General features: G+C 39.2%; 1 protein-coding gene across 2 annotated transcripts in view; it reads left to right on the forward strand.

The window, feature by feature from the left end:
* The window catches only part of LRCH1 (leucine rich repeats and calponin homology domain containing 1), a 214830-nt gene that overhangs the window by 172127 nt on the left and 25484 nt on the right, over positions 1-17219 (forward strand). For both annotated transcript variants that reach the window (XM_070380284.1, XM_070380283.1), the window contains exons 14-16: positions 658-711; positions 1441-1513; positions 13465-13574. In XM_070380284.1, coding sequence (XP_070236385.1) covers positions 658-711; positions 1441-1513; positions 13465-13574 — 237 coding nt within the window. The remainder of the gene's footprint in view (positions 1-657; positions 712-1440; positions 1514-13464; positions 13575-17219) is intronic.

Here is a 17219-nt window from a genome sequence, read left to right on the forward strand (position 1 = left end):
TCCCTGGGATTCTCCAGGCAAGAACACTGGAGTGGGTTGCCATTTCTTTCTCCATTCGTTCCCTGACCAGGAATCAAACCTGGGCCTTCAACTGTGAAAGTGTGGAGTCCTAACCACTGGACCGCCAGGGAATTCCCTGGGGTTCTTGATTACCTTATAAAAAAGGCAGATCTGGGTAAAATAAACTATTGAGTTTTCTCATTGGTTGTCAAAACAAACTGATGTTGAATTGATAGCATAGGACTTTCCTAGGTTCAGGCGTGTTCGTTCATTAAAAAGCTCCCAGTGAGATTTTGTGTATTTGGGAACTACTGCCTTGGGCCATTTCTGAAAACCCTTATGCTCTCAGCACGTGGGAGCCTGCAGGTTACTGGGGAACCTGGCAAGCTGATGTTCACAGGTACTTTGGGCTGAGCTCTTTACTCTGGGAAATCCCTTTTCTTAGTTTGTATATTTTAGATGTATTTTTCTGTGAATATAGCTGCATGTTTTTAGAAAGTGTACAGTAAGAATGGCCTACTTAACTACAAATTAATTCTATGTATTAGGCATTGTATCCCTGTGTGCCAGGGATATGATAGAAGTCAGACTCAGTTCTTGCCTTAAAAAGTTTATAGTCTGATGGAACATACCATGCATTTTTTTTTCTTCTTTTAGGTGCAAAATGACCTAACATTACAGAGTAATGGGAGCGAGTATTCTCCCAATGAGGTAAGTTTCCTGATGATTAATGAAAGCTGAGGTGTTTTGTGAAACCTGAATTGGAATATCTTTTACAAAAATCTGTAATCTGAGACTGTTGTGATTCATGAGTTAATTGTATTGCAGAATCTCGGAGGGAATCTCTCATTAGCTCTCATAGCCTGATCCAGCCCTATCCATAATTAAAGATTCATTTTATAAGATATATTTTGAAAGTTAAATATAGCAGCATTTTTATAGAAAGCAGAGTGAAAATAGCTCAAATAGGCAACATTTAGAATGTCTTGTTAACCATAACTGATCCATGGGGTTTCCACATAGCTGAGACATCTGCTCAGTGTCATCTGTTTTCTGTGTTATGAGATTCTTTATCAGATGTGCCCTCTGTGAGGTGATGTATGTGTGTGCTTGTATGTGTGTGGTACACGTGCATGCGTGCACTTGAATGCACACATCTATTCTGGAGCAGAAAAGGATTACCAGTATCACACGATTATGAACTCTTTTATAATGAACATATAAAAATTGAATAAATCTGCCCCCAAATAACATTCTGTTGATTCTACCACAAGAATTTGCAATGTGAAGATGCATCCATTATCATGTTTTTTAGTCAGGACTTCCTCACAGCAGCCAGTGCAAGGAGGTCGAGGTTTTGTTGCAACCCTTGATCCTGGAGAAGCATGCATAGTTCTGCTCCAGTTCTTTAAAAAGTGTCCTTTCCTTCTAACACCACAGATGAGAGAGAACTCCCCCGCCAGCTCTCCGACCAACACCAGCACAGCTCTGTTTGGCCTGAAACCTCGATCAGGTAAATGGAAACCTCAGTGTTCTTGCCCACGTGAAACAACTCCGGAGTTTCTCTTTAGCCTTTTGCGTGCATTTGTTATAGTGGGAGCAGCCTTGTCAACGCTGGTGAGTTTGAATCCTGGCATCAGAACCTTGCTACAGCTTGGCGAGGCCAGATTTTCAGGCTCTGTTGTCAGTGTGTCTCCTCTTAAGTCTGTGTTATCAGTAACAGAGCAAAGAGAGAAAAATGTTGGGGCATGTAAGTGGCAAAGAAATGCTTTTTGGATAAAATAGCCACCCCTTTGCCTCGGTAGCTGCTGGTACCTTGCTGCATGAAGGATGGTGACTCTTTGTGAGACACCCCTCATTTGCTCTCTGGACCTTGGAAAGGTCTGTGTGATTACTCCTGTGACAGGGCAGTCATTCCAAGACTCACGTGAGTGGTCAGAGAGATTTTAAAGGTCTTTTCTGGTTATAGTACCTACTTTATTTTAACTTATTATTAGTAGTTGCTTCTCTGTTTTAATATTTTTCATTCTTAGGTCTTTTGCAAATATTCTGTACCAATGCTTTTCAGTTAAGTGCTAAGAAGGCACTCAGATTCTTTAAGCAAAAGGTAGTAAAGAACTTAGATATTCTTGGGTTTATTAGTAAAGCATTTTGGCAGCAGTTGCAGATACACATATGTATAATTTTTTACCCATAGGAAAAAAAAATATAATTCTTTTATAAAGGGATGTTTTTTCATTTTTGGAGGAAGTTGGTTGATGGGTAACGTGTGGCCAGGTGTAAAGGTTTCCTGGCATTTTGAATGGACTATAAGACAAAGCTATTTGAGAACATGCTTGGGTGTGTGGTGGGGCTTAGGAAGTGTTTTATGGAGAGCCGAACTGTACTTGAAATTGGACTCAAATGACTAGCCTCACCATTTACAGACCTGAGTGTATACAGCCAGATATGGGCTGGGCTTCAATTTGCAAGGTCTCAGGTTGTGCTGGGAGGAATGGGGGCACCCATGCCTTGAGTGGTGATCTACCAGGAATGTTCTCTACACACCGAGGGCCTCATATTTGGCTAGGCTTTCTCCTGTCCCTTATAGGCAGTTTTAGACAATTTTAAAAGTTCTTATAACTGAGCAAATCAAAAGTTGAACGTATCTCCACAGAATAATATTCTTTTAAATGTGCATCTTTGTAGTTTAGTCGTAAAATTGTCTCCATGACTTTTCCAGTTCTTTTTATGGGGTCCAAATTCAGCTTATCAACTTTGTGCCCACACTGTTGAACCATTTCTGATTCTTTGCAGTGGTGAAAACTAAGTGAAGTATTCATTTTGAATAGCAGGAAACAAAGATAATTTCCCCTCCTAGCTTCCAGCCTTTCTATAATGCTGACTAACCGGTGTGGAAATTGTGCTAGCTGTTGAAAGCTTTGTGGAGTTTGTTGTAAATAATACTGATTTTTCTTCAGGAACATCAGATGGCATGTTGGAACTTTATGAAACTAGCATCATCTATTGGGAATGTTTAAAATTTTATTTATTAAGTTTAAAATATTACAGTATGTATTTTTGACATTTTCTGGAAAATATATAGTAATCTTAATTGAAGGTCATATCATTCTTTTTGATTAAGTAGCTTTGGATCTTTAAAAAGTGATTTTTATGTTGAAATTAAGTATATGAATTCATGTGATTTCTGTGTTATAAATAAAAACAGACTTCTCAAATCAGAAATTTGGAATAGAAACTTAGATTCTTTAAGTTGGCTGGTAGTTTTTTCCAAAAGAAATTTTTTTCTATGTTTTCCTCCAAGGAAAGACAAATGTATATATACCCAAATAGTCATTCCTAGAAACATGTCCATGTATTTTACCGGCCTTGCCTTAAGATTGAATAAAAATTGTGTAGGTATTTTCTAAATATCAGAAACTACTATATGAATAGTGCCCCCAAAAGAGATGTTATTTCATAAATGACCAACTTAGAAGTTCTTTGAACTGATGGATATCTATTGGTTAATTAACCAATTATCTATTGGTTAATTGTTGTTAAGGAGACTCAACTAGTGTCCAAAATTGGTTTTATACTGATCAATATCTAAGACAATGGTTCAAGGGTTGAGCAGAGTTGACTAGATTCAGCTATCATTATAGATGTCTTTAAAGAGAAATTTTACACTGCCTTGGGAAAAAAAATTCACCAACTGTAAATGCTGATTCTATAATAGCTTTATTTATAAATAATAGACATATTTACACATATTAAACTTTGCATAGCCAACTTTTATGGTGAGTCATATTTGCTAAAATTATTTAGAAGGTCTTCGGGAAAGGTATCTGGTAGGGCTTTTGCTTTTTATCTGCATAGTCTATGGGAGCCCCTTCTTTCCCCTGACATGATTCATTAGTGCTCTAAGTCTGGGCTTGAGAACTGTTAATGATGAATGATATTAACTGCATGCAAAGTCTATGATTGATAAGTACTAACACTCAGTTTTTTATCGTTCTTTTTATTCCATGCGCCATCTTTCATTCTCCTGCTGTATTGTACATTTGAAATTAAATCCCATAATTTGAAATTCGCTTCATTTCCATACAACCCTTATGCCATTTGTGAAATGCTGCCGCCCCTTTGGTTTTTCCTGGTCCTTGCGCGACTGTACGCGGACTGGCTCTCTCGCTCTCCTGCAGACCCAGCCCTCACTCTTCCTCCTATCTCCTTCAACAAACTTACACAGGCACAAACATGGGACAGCTCTAGCTACTGTGTTCCCTCTGCAGGAGACAGTGACAATGGTAGGTGGCTTTGTACCTGTTCTTCAATGTGCTCATTAATAAGCCAGTGAATGAATGTACTGAACATTCATTTCTGTGCAGCTGAAGATACAATGCGTTCTCCTGCATGCCTGACTTAAGAGATAACAGTAAACCTGGAAAGTCCAGAAAAATGCATGTGCATTGTTCTCTGGCAGTTTGTTAAACTATGTTTAATTATCTTGAACATTCTGAATTTTGGAAGGACTGTACAATAATTTCTTCTCTATTCTTTCTGCTTGGGTTTTTTTTTTTTTTTTTTTGGTGTGTTTGCTTGCTTATAAAAATTTGGGTTTTTGTACATTTGGATAATCTCTTCTGAACTAATGCTTTTTGGAGTTTATAATAATAAATAATAAAAAATAATAATCTTTTATTATTTAGGCTTCCGATAATGAGATTTTTTAAAGTAATTAAGATACACTGTGACTGATCTGAAAGGAGTGCACTGAGAATGGTTAGAAGTAAGGAATTTCTAAAAACGAAGAGAAATCACTTGCTTTTTTTTTTCTTTGAAAATTATTTGCACATTTTGACTTTTGATAACTTCAGCCCTTTCATCTATATAATATTCAAGAGGGCTTCCCTGGTGGCTCAGTCGTAAAGAATCCCCCTGCCAACGCAGGAGATGTGGGGTCGCTCGCTGGGCCCGGAAGAGCCCCTGGAAAAGGAAAAGGCAGTGGAATCCAGTATCCTTGTCTGGGAAATCCCACGGACAGAGGAGCCTGGCATGTTGCCGTCCATGGGGTTGCAAAAGAGCTGGACACGACTTAGAGACTAAACAACAACAAATATTCACGAGTGGTAAATTGGCTTGAGAATCAAATGTGCAAATAAAAAATTGAGGACACCCAGCTAGGATTAATGTGGATATTGTTTGATCTCATGCCACTATATATCTAAAGTGGCCTAAAAGATGAAAATAAAATACATATAGTTATTTAGATACACTTACTACAGATATCTCAATCTCCATATTGATCTGTTAGTTCAGATCTTAGGCATTTTACTCCAAGATACAAAGCAATAAAAGTAATATCGAAAGAAATAGAGAATATGATTCATAGGGAAGAGAGGTGATGTGTGGGGTAAAACCACTGCAAACACAAGAAGATATATTTTCTAAGTTATTTTTTTAATCTCAATATCAATATGTTACATGTAATGAATAGAAACCATATATGTAAAACATTTGTTGTGATTTCTGGTCGAAATTCAACCAAAAAATGCTTTTTTCAGACTTCATTACATAGAAGGATAATGTATATTTTGGCAGGTTAGTATTCTTGCCTGGAAAATTCCATGGACAGAGGAGCCTGGTGAGCTACAGGCCAGAGTGTTGCAAAGTGTTGGACATGACTGAGCACACATGCACTCACTATATCTTTCCTGATAGTATCACTATATCTTTCCTTTTTCTAGACCTCTGTAGCAGAAGGTGTTTTATCTGATAGTACTGGAGAAGGCAATGGCACCCCACTCCAGTACTTTGCCTGGAAAATCCCATGGACGGAGGAGCCTGGTGGGCTGCAGTCCATGGGGTCGCCAAGAGTCGGACATGACTAAGCGACTTCACTTTCACTCTTCACTTTCATGCCTTGGAGAAGGAAATGGCAACCCACTCCAGTGTTCTTGCCTGGAGAATCCCACGGACGGGGGAGCCTGGCTGCTGCCGTCTGTGTGGTCACACAGAGGCAGACACGACTGAAGTGACTTAGCAGCAGCAGCAGTTACAAAAGGAATTTTATTATTTCATAGATTTCTAAAATTTGAAACCAAAAGCAAGTGTGATTAAACAACAATAACAAGGAAACCAAAGTTCCTTCTTGTATCACCCCACTTTAAATCCTGGAAATTGAGGAAGGCTAAGTGGAAACTTTCTTGATAAACTATTCCTTTACTTAAAAATAAAGGGGAGAGAATCATTTTCATTTCTCAGAAAGCATGGCTATTTATGGATCTGATGATGTTTAAAGGGAATAAAGCCTAGAATGAAAGATTTATGTGTGATTTGGTATTTCCTTAGGAATTATATCTGAAAAAGACTTTTTAAAGCTAGGTAAGATTTAGATGTAGCAGTAAAATTTCTATCTTTATAAATGAACCAACTAAAACAAGAAAGGTGGGGTGACCTGCCTAGCTCACGCTGCTAGATAGAAGGGGAGCTGGGGCCATGCCCAAGGGTCCAGTCTCCTCTCCACCATCTCTACCTTCACATCTACAGCTGTTTATTGAGGATTCTTTGTGCAAGATACTTTGTGCCAGATAAAGTCTTAAGATTTCCATAGAAAATAATCACTGTGAAAATCTTCCTGAAAATAAAATAACCATCCAATACTTATATGATATTTTTTCTATGAGTGAAAATTCTAGGGATTCACATGTAGGTATTATAGTGTACTACACACACACACACACACACAAAATAACAAAGGGATTGTTTTCAGTATTAATCTACCTGGGTCAGACATTGGGTAGTTGTTATTTTCCCCTTTTTGCAATTTGCCTACAGTATGCCCTAGGGAAGGGATAATTTTCTGTTAATTATCTGATAATTTTCTGGCAGCAGAAGTCTTTTCAAATATTTGTGTAGGTTCCCAAATCTGACCTTTCAAATACAATCTTCATTCTCTTTGAGCTAAATGTTGCCTTCTGATTTGAATACATTTTCCAATACATTTAAAGTTTTTTTCAAACTAAACTTTTTATCTTGTATTGGCATATAGCCGATTAACAACGTTACGGTAGTTTCAGGTAAACAGCAAAGGGGCTCAGCCATACATACACACGTGTGCACCCTCCCCTAAACCCTGCTCCCAGCCAGGTGCCACCTAACATTGACTAGAGTTCCCCGTGCTATACCGTAGGTCCTTCGTTGGTTATCCATTTTGAATATAACAGTGTGTACATGACCTTCCCAAACTCCGTAACTATCCCTTCCCCTCCCCCAGCAACCATCAGTTCATTTTCTAAGTCTGTGAGTCTCTCTCCGGTTTCTTCCATGGGGTCGCAAAGAGTTGGACACGACTGAGCGACTTCACTCACTCATTCAATTACTTTACAGTATTGTGGTGGTTTTTGCCATACATTCACATTCTCTTTCTGTTTTGTAAGTGTTTTTTAATTAATGAAGAAACACTGTATGTATCCCCAAGTATGTGAGCTAAAGTTGGAAGAGGGAAATAGCCTACTTTTATGTTGCTCTTCCTGGTTACTCTGAAACAGTAGATCCCATTCAGTGCCCCTCATGGCATCTCAAAGCTGATTACCCCATCAGTTTTGTTTCCTCATAGTTGCTCCATTGTCCAGTATCTGTGGTTATCTCAACCTGTGAAAATAAATGGCATCATATTCCCACTCTACCCAGCATGATGCAACTTGCCTTTCATTTGTGATTTTTATTAATTACTTTTGGTAAAGTTGGCTTGTTTATTCCTTGTTCACTGTCATGCTTTATATTAAAATTCCCACTTTTTAAAAATGACTATTGAAGTAAAATTATTTAAAGAAACACATTTGAAATAATAAATATTGCTTTCTAATATTTTGTTTCAAATATATGTCATTTCAAATTCCCATATCTTCCCTAAACTCAATCTTCAAAGAAATAAAAATGACAACTGGCTAGGAAGTCCTCGGGAGTTTGAATTTCTACAGTCCTCAAAGTCCTGCCTCCTAAAATGGCTGGAGAAGGATGTGGACCTGTGTCTCTATGTCTGCCCCCTGGGGCTGGAGAGGGCAGCTTCACTTCAAGTTGTTCTTAACTTGAAAGCTTCACTTCCGCTCCTTCTCTTGTGCTCTTTTACTACTCTGCTGCTTTCTTTCCTTTCCCCCTTCATTTTGAAATTAAAATTGTTCCTGCCTTCCTTTGAAGTATTTTCTCTTTCATTTTCAACAAATTGGTGGGTGCTAATTTATACTTAAAATTGATCTTTAAACTGTCACTGGAAAGTGAATGAATGGACGGACATACCTATCTTGGGCCAGTTTTCTGACATTTTCTGGAATTGTTTTTACCATAATCTTGCACTTCTAGGTATTTTCTTCCCCATTACAAAAATCAGGAAACTGAAGCTGGGAGGGGTTGTGGTTCTCAACCCTGGCTTTATATGAGAATCACCTGGGCATTTTTCAAACAATGGCTGCCTGTGCCCTACACTCAGAGACGCTAATTTATTTGGTGTACCATGGAGTCTTCGCACTGATTATCTTGCTGACTTGATGTTCTGTTTAAGCAGGTAAACACCCCTGGGTTAAATAAACTGCCCAAGACAATAGAGAAGAAATTTGAGCCTTCTGAGGGCAGAGAATTTATCTAATTCATTTTTAGGCACCAGAGGGAATAAATGAATGTATTAATCAGATTTCTGATTCACATTAACTGGATCTACAACTCATGATACTTTTTCAAAGCCACCCTATTGTTGCCCTTGAATTGGTATGTCTTTAACATCACACCCTGTCCAGATTTTTTAGTTTCCAAGGGGAAGTGGAGAGCTGAATTCCAAACCTCATGTGTCCACAGAGAAGAAATCTGGAGTTAAATTTAGATAATAAAGGTTAATAATATCCACTAATAATTTCTATGCAAAATGCTTTTCTTGTAACAGCATTTCAGGGAATTTTTAGAGGAGTGGGCTTTCTTTGCTTAACTGAAAGGTACTTTTATAACATTTTAAAAAATAGTTTCTTGTGCACATCCTTAAATATCTGTTGAAAGTTGCTCAGTCGTGTCCAACTCTTTGCGACCCCATGGACTATGGCCTGCCAGGCTCCTCTGTCCATGGAATTCTCCAGGCAAGAATACTGGAGTGGGTAGCCGATCCCTTCTTCAGGGGCATCTTCCCAACCCAGAGATTGAACCCAGGTCTCCCACATTGCAGGGGGATTCTTTACTGTCTGAGCCACCATGGAAGCCCAAGTAAACTGGAGTGGGTAGCCTATCCCTTCTCCAGGGACTCTTCCTGACCCAGGGATTGAACCGGGGTCTCCTACATTGCAGGTGGATTCTTTACCAGCTGAGTTACCAGGGAAGTTCCAGTATCTGTTGAGTGCCTACTGTGTGTTAGGCATGATGCACTTTACTGTGGACACAGTTCTGAAAAAGACAGACTAAATCTCTGCCTTTGTGGAACTTTTTATTTTGCAGTCTAAGGCATTCAAACCTGGAAACTAAGCTTTAGGAGATTTCTCAGGTGACTGCTTATATCAGGGTAGGGTAATCTGTGTCAAGGTACTCTCCAGATAGACTGATCTTTGTTTTCTTGCTTGTTTTTTAAGATGTTTTGATGTGGACCATTTTTTAAAGTCTTTTCTGAATTTGTTACAATACTGCTTCTGTTGTTTATGTTTCTTTTTTTTTTTTTTTTTTTTTTTACTATGAGGCATGTGGGATCCTAGCTCCTCGACCAGAGATCGAACCCACGCCCCTTGCATAGGAAGGGGAAGTCTCAATCTCTGGACCACCAGGGAAGTCCCAGATAGTCTGATCTTTGAATGAGGGAGTTTTTGAAACACTTTTTTTTGTTGTTGTTTATTCATCAAACAAGCTGCTTTCTTGGACAGGGATAGAAGTTTAAATTTGAAACAGACATAAACTCTGTATTAGAGAGTCCTATGGAGAAAATCAGATCTGTACTGTGAGACAGAAGGTGATGAGTGCCATGAGAGGCACAGATAAGCAACGTTGCGCATTCATAGCTGACAGACCATTCCCAGGCCGGGGATGAAGACGATGAAGAGAGTGGAGACCATTCCCAGGCCGGGGATGAAGACGATGAAGAGAGTGGAGACCATTCCCAGGCCGGGGATGAAGACGATGAAGAGAGTGGAGACCATTCCCAGGCTGGGGATGAAGACGATGAAGAGAGTGGAGGAGGAGGTAGAGATAAGGGGAAAGTAGTAGAATTTGACCTGTACCTGCAGAATGAATTTGATATTCTTCCTAAGCATATTCATCATTCCCTGCAGAATTTTTGCTTAGAAATTTGTCTCTGTATTTATGAGTATGAGCAAAACTGCAAGTATGAGCAAACCATCCTTTTCATTCTTTGAATGTTATTTGATACATGGTAACTAACCAGCTAAGCAGGACTCATTTTTTCCCTGCATCTTAAATCTCCTATTTCCTTGGCTTTTCCTGCCCCTTAGGCATATATACGTGTGTGTACACACGTCCTTCCCGGGTGGTTCAGTGGTCAAGAATCTGCCTGCAGGAGCCCCAGGAGACATGGTTCTATCCCTGGTCAGGAGGATCCACTGGAGGAGGAAATGGCAGGTCACTCCAGGATTCTTGCCTGGAGAATCCCAAGGACAGAGGAGCCTGGTGGGCTACAGTCCATGGGGTCGAAAAGAGTCGAATACAGCTGAGCACACACACACATAAACACACACTCACTCCCTCATATACACCCTCCCTCTGCTCTCTTGTCCCAGCTTTTTTTCCTTCTTATTTACATTAATCAGTGTGGCATTTGCTTTGAAAAATATTTACTATAACAAGGCAGCTCTTGTAGCCTCAAGTTAACTTTTATTCCCCTGAATTAAGTAGGGGAGTTCTTAAATGTAGTGACAGAAAATTAAGGAAAACTAGAATAATTCCTCCATAGATCAATTTCCTGAAGCTCTGACCAAACTGGTCACTGTATTTATTATTTAAATATGGCTTGAAAAGAAAAAAAATTGTAGATAGTATAATCAGAGCTCCTATAATGATCCTATGAAAATTAATTCTGTCATAACAAACATGTGCTCTGTAGATTTATCAGTCTAAATCATTCATTTTAAATTCTCATATATTCTACAATAATTAATCTATTTAGAAAACTAGTAGTAGTCAAATTTCCAATAATTTTATATACACTGGAAGTGTTCATTTAAAAAATAACAGTTCACATATGTTTTAACATTTTTTAACTGCTTATATTCATAAAGCAAATACCCAAGCATGCATTTTGTATTTTTTGAGATGTATGGGCATTTAAGATGAAAAGCAAGACCATGTATTTAAAACCCAGACACCATTGTGTTATCTTGTTATCTCACATAGGGCTCTAACAGGGCATAGATACTTGAAGAGTGTCCTGTTAACCAAAAGCTCACAGTTAATTTAACTGCCTGATAGCTTCGTATTCAGAATGAAGTCTGCCAGTAAAAACATATTGGAAATATTAAACATGTAGTATTAGATAAGATTGCCCCCAGAAAAAAAGCCGAAGGAAAATAAAACCTCCAAAGAAAACACTGGATTTGTTTAAACAGAGCTGGGGCTCCCCCTTGCGGACCAGTATGTGTATTACTCAATTAAGTCCACATTCCTTGACTTTTTTGGTAAATTTGGTTGATTTCTTTTCTTTGAGGGTGTGGATTTTTTCTGGACTTTCCATTTTAATGTATCTCTCTTCTGATCACTAAGTTTAAGTAGGTAGATTTTTTGACTGCGCTTCATATGGTGCAAAGGCAACTTTATCTCATCTCTCCCTGCTGACTGGTCTACCCTACTTCCTCGGCCTGCCTTGCCTTTATTTTTGAAACAGTTGGTCTCACTTCCTGTGGGGTTTGGTTTTTGTGGGTCTTGGTGACAAGACTTTGGCTCTTTCCACCTGTGACTTCCTTAGGGGGCTTGAGACAGAAGCCCAGGCCCCAGGCTGACTTCTCTCTGAAGTTCCAGAAGGTGTTTCATGTACAGTAGTCATCCCGTTGCTCCATTAACTTCCGTAAGTCAAGGATTTCTTAAGATGTGTCAACTTTCTGGTCCTCTGTAGAGCACCAGAATGCTGATTCAAATATCCTAGAACTGATTTAGAAAGAAAATACCTAAATGTGAAAAGTATAGTGTAAGACATTCATTAAGGTGTTTTGATTCAAAGATACAAATTAGGATTAAAATGACATAGTTGTATGAATGTAGGATAATTGATTATAGGGTGGGCCCCAGTTTTTAATTCAAAGTATATTTGTAAACCATATTTAACAATAAATAAATTGAATTAGCTTTTAAAGTGGCTCATAGAGAATGTTTGTCAGAATAGAATAAACATTGCATAATCTTCTTATTCTATATTATTGAAGATATGGTGATTGAAGCAACTAGAATCGCAGTATGTCGGTGCAGCCTTCTATGTGGTACTGATTTTTAAAACTGGAGTTCTCTGCCCCAGACTTTCTGAAGCCCTGCCCCCCCCATCCTCCCATCCCCACCTCTCCCAATCTGAAAATCTATGGGACACAGAGAACCAACGACAGCTCTTAACCACTCTTTGCTCCCTCTGTGTGCATGGAAAGTTGATAGTCTTAATAAGAATCTAAAGGCAGAAAAAGATTCAAGTTTAAATCTGCCCTGTGCTTTGTATCCTGATATAAATTGCTAGAATCACTGCCCATAGGTAGAATATTTCGTGCTTTCCTGATAGTCTTTAAGAGATGTTATCCTTCAAAGTTTGAGAACATTCATTTTGTCTGCAGCCAGAGCCTTAACTCCTTCCTGAGTTGCCACTGTGAGTTGCTATTCCTGGAAGGTTGTAATTTTAAGGACCTGCAGGCAAAGATGATCTCTTAAGACCGCCTCCCATCTTGACAGCTTTTCTGAAAGCAATCTACGGTCATCTTTGAAGAGCTGACTTAGGGATGCACTTTCAGTGACATGATAGAAGCCAGAATTTCCCCTCCACGCTCAGATAGATAACGCTTGGGAGTAGGTAGTGCATATCATCACTTAGTTCTTAATCCAGGCTGATGGAAAAACCGCAGCCAACAAAATCATTAACCTGTGCTTGTTTATACCATGTAAAGCAATTCTGTCTTGTTACTTGAAACAGAGTATTCAAGTTTAATGAAAGGATTGTGAAACCTGGAGTGTAGATGAAAGCTTGGAATAGAAGCAGTGGAAAAATTAGAGGAGGAGTCTGGAATAATACCAAGGATGACCAAGCCCTTTCCTGGATTCAGCTGATCATTCGTCCACACAATGCAGAATAATTGAAAACATAATTTTCTCTAGAATATTTGAATCAAGCTTTTCATGTAAAGTCAGAATTTCCTGTTTTTGTGAGTGGTGAATGAATTATTTGGGATAAATAAACTATTTGATTCAAACATGAGAAGCCCGATATGGCAGTCTGTACTAGACACTCCATAAAGGCTTTCCCCCTTTCTCTTCTAGTGTTTCTAAGACCACAGAGAAATTTGGAATCTATAGACCCACAGTTTACGATTCGGAGGAAAATGGAACAGATGAGAGAAGAAAAAGAACTGGTGGAACAACTCCGAGAGGTACCGGGAAACGTTGTATTACTGAATAATAATTTCCAGCGTTGAAGCAGCATTCCGTATTTTTAAAAAGTAGATTTTGAAATACTTCAAACAGACCTGGTTTCAAATCTAGCCAACTCGCCTACTGACTGTCTGCTACTGGGCAAGTCACTTAACATCTCTGAGTTTGAGTTTTTTCATATATTAAAACAGTAGTTCCCATCTACCTTTGTGGGATTTTGTGAGGAATCTATGAGGTAATATAAGTAGAAATACGTAATACCTATGTATAAAAGTTAAAACTTGTAAAAATGCATTGTTATTAATTTATTTAATAAGATTACGTGACTTTAAAGGATGTTTATAGTTATCCCTACTAGGCAGAATTTTCCAATGTCATATAATAGGCAAACCATTTGAGTTCCTACCAAGAGTGAAGTCTTGTGCTGGGCGCTAGGGGAGCTTTTAAGCTTGGTGATGGCAGGAGCCATGGCTGTCTTATTCCATGTTGTAATTCTATCCCCAGCACAGCTCCTGGTGGCAACTGTGTATATATTTGTCTACCCTCATGGTCTTTGTGTCTAATTAGGAGGATCTCACGTAAGTATGTGGAAGGTCAAACGGCAGGCCAAGGATCAGTTACCAAAGAACTCACTGATATTAGTTATTAAAGGCAGCATATCGTGCTTTACTACATAAGTTCTTTTATATTCAAAGAGAAGTACCATAGCCATTAATTAGAAGAATATAGGAAGCTTCTTGAAGAGGTGGATTTTATACTATATCTTCTTCTTTCACTGCTGCTGCTGCTGCTGCTAAGTTGCTTCAGTCGTGTCTGACTCTCTGTGACCCCATGGACTGCAGCCTACCAGGCTTCTCCGTCCATGAGATTCTCCAGGCAAGAACACTGGAGTGGGTTGCCATTTCCTTCTCCACTAGCAAATGGTTATTGACTGCTGCTCTGTGCCAGGCCGTATGGTCTAGGTGATGGAGAGACAAAAGAACAAAAAGGTCTCTGCTTTCATGAGGCCTGTAGTCTATTGAGAAGAGAGAATAAGTAAGAAGGAAACAAATAAATATACAACTTCAAATAACAGTGAGTTTTACAAATGAGCAATGAATTCTATAAGTAAAATTAAAGCTGAATTTAAGGAAGGTCAGAATCTTTTTTTGTTGTAGATGATACTTCATATATATGGTTATATAAGTCGCTCAGTCATGTCTGACTCTTTGCGACCCCGTAGACTGTAGCCCGCCAGGCTCCTCTGTCCATGGGAATCTCCAGGCAAGAATACTGGACTGGGTTGCCATTTCCTTCTCCAGGGGATCTTCCCAACCCAGGGATCGAACCTGGGTCTCCTGCATTGCAGGCAGATGCCTTATCCTCTGAGCCACCAGGGAAGCCCCAAAAGTATATATATAGCAGGTAGTCCGGAGGAAAGAGATAAAAACCCGCAAACTCCTCACCACCACTTTAAGCCGCTGTGGTTGACTCAGCAGTCACATCGGACAAGTCAGACCTCGGTCGTTTGCCTCGAGTATTTGGGTGTGCTGTAAACTTGGGAGGCGAACTTTCAGAGATACGTAAAAATAAGATGAGAAGTTGAGACAAGCCTCTCAAAGCGTGATATGATTTTATCTTAAAGCCTGGGTCATATTGATAGCTTATGTTTTAATTTAATTAGAGACTGAAAGCAAGGTTAGAAATAAAAAATCAGGTGTCTAGACACAGGACAGTTTTGAAAGAGAATTAGGCAACACTGTTACAGGCACTGATTTTCAAGTGCTTTACTTATTGCAAATCTCCAAATTAAGTCATCCTTTCTTACAGTGTTACCCAGTTATGAGGAGCTTTTGCTGTAAAGGAGAAATTTGTATTTGAAGTTTAAAAAATGGATTTTCCTGCTTTTGAGGAGATGGAGTAGATGTACTTTTCCCCATTCCTCTCACTAAGTACAACTAAAACCCTTGGCAATTATATATAAAATAAGCATAAGAGCACTCTGCAAGGTGGAGAGAATAATTCAGACCAGCTGGGCTCCTTGGGACTAGGAATGACTCGGTGCTGAGTCCAGTGGGTTTTCTTTTCTGCTTCATCTTTCTCAGACTTGGAGCTGAAGTAGCTGGAAACTGGAAATGCTCATGGGAACAGGTTTTTTTTTTTTTTTTTTAAAGTCCCAACAAAAGCCTGCTTACTTTACTCAGAGGACCAGAAAAAGGACAGCCTAGGGAGACAGAAAACTTTTACAATTTTTTTACATTTACAACATCTACAACAATAAATGCCCTACTCCAGCTACAGGAAACCTGTGGCCCCAACCCTACCCATGCCTGCAAAGATGGAATAGGCAGCTGACTTTCACCTCTGCAGGGATGATATCAGAGAAGGCCAAGTTGGGAGCCAGGAATTTCATCCCTACTAACTAAAAACAATCCCATCCCCTCCCATGGTGACCGTGGAACCTATACACGGGGAGCCTGGATTTCAATCCCAGTCCCAGTGAACTGACACCAAGTGGCAATCTGCGTTTACACAGCAACAGCAAGGTGGTGCCTTCCCACTCCCTGCCAGAGTAGTGTCCAAAATAGCTAGCCAAAAGAGAAGTTTAAATAGGGTCCAAAGTCTCATAACGTAATACCAGAAATGTCCAGTTTTCAACCAGAAAAAAAAAAAAAAAAATCATTCATTGTACCAAGAACCAAAATGAATGTGAAAAGGTAATCAGTAGATGACAGCACTGTTACGGCAGAGATGTTAGAATTATCTGACAAAGATTTTACGGCACTCACCGTGAAGTTTCTTCCACAAGTAGTTATGAACAAGGCTGAAACAAAGGGAAAAAATTGAATGCCTCAGCAGAGGAATAGATAATCTTAGCAAAGAAACAGAAGACATAAAGAAGGACCAATGGAAATTTAGAACTGGGAAATACATTATCTGCAGTGAGAAGCCCAGGGGATGGGCTCAACAGCATCACAAAGCATCAGTGAACTGTAGGAGAGAACAACAGGGATTACCTAGTCTGGGCAGCAGAGAGAGAAAAAACAGACTGAAAATAAGTGAGCAGAGCCTCAGGGACCTTTGGGAGTTACTGTAACAGATGATCTGCATTCTTGTCCTGGGAGTCCTGGAAGGGGAGGAGAAGAGAGCAGGGACAAAGAGGTTCTTGAGGGTGGGAGGAAGTGGGTGTGACTGCAAAAGGGCAACACGAGGGATCCCTGTAGTGAGAGATATGTTCTATCCATGTCAGTGTCCCGGCTGTGTAGGTGCTTTTGCAGGTTGCTCCCTTAGAAGGAAACAGGGTAAAGTGTACCTGAGATCTCTCTGTATTACTTCTTATAACTGCATATGAATTTATAATGACCTCAAAATAAAACATTGCATTTTTTTTAAGAAGGGAGAAAAATTGCTTTTTCAATGAAAGCATAATCTGAGAAAAACACCCCTAATCTCTCTTCTGCCCTCTGCAGGCTACCTGAGATACATTATCCGAAATAATAAGTTTGGGTTGGATTTGGGTTTTGCATTTGATTTTTGTTTATGTTTACTTATTTTATTTACTTCTTGTTAAAATATAGTTGACTTACAGTATGATTTTAGTTTCATGTGTACAGCATATTGATTTGCTATTTTTGTACATTGCAAAACAGTCACCACCGATTTGG

This window comes from Bos mutus, chromosome 12 (assembly GCF_027580195.1).
Source record: "Bos mutus isolate GX-2022 chromosome 12, NWIPB_WYAK_1.1, whole genome shotgun sequence".
In the NCBI taxonomy this organism is placed as follows: domain Eukaryota; kingdom Metazoa; phylum Chordata; class Mammalia; order Artiodactyla; family Bovidae; genus Bos; species Bos mutus.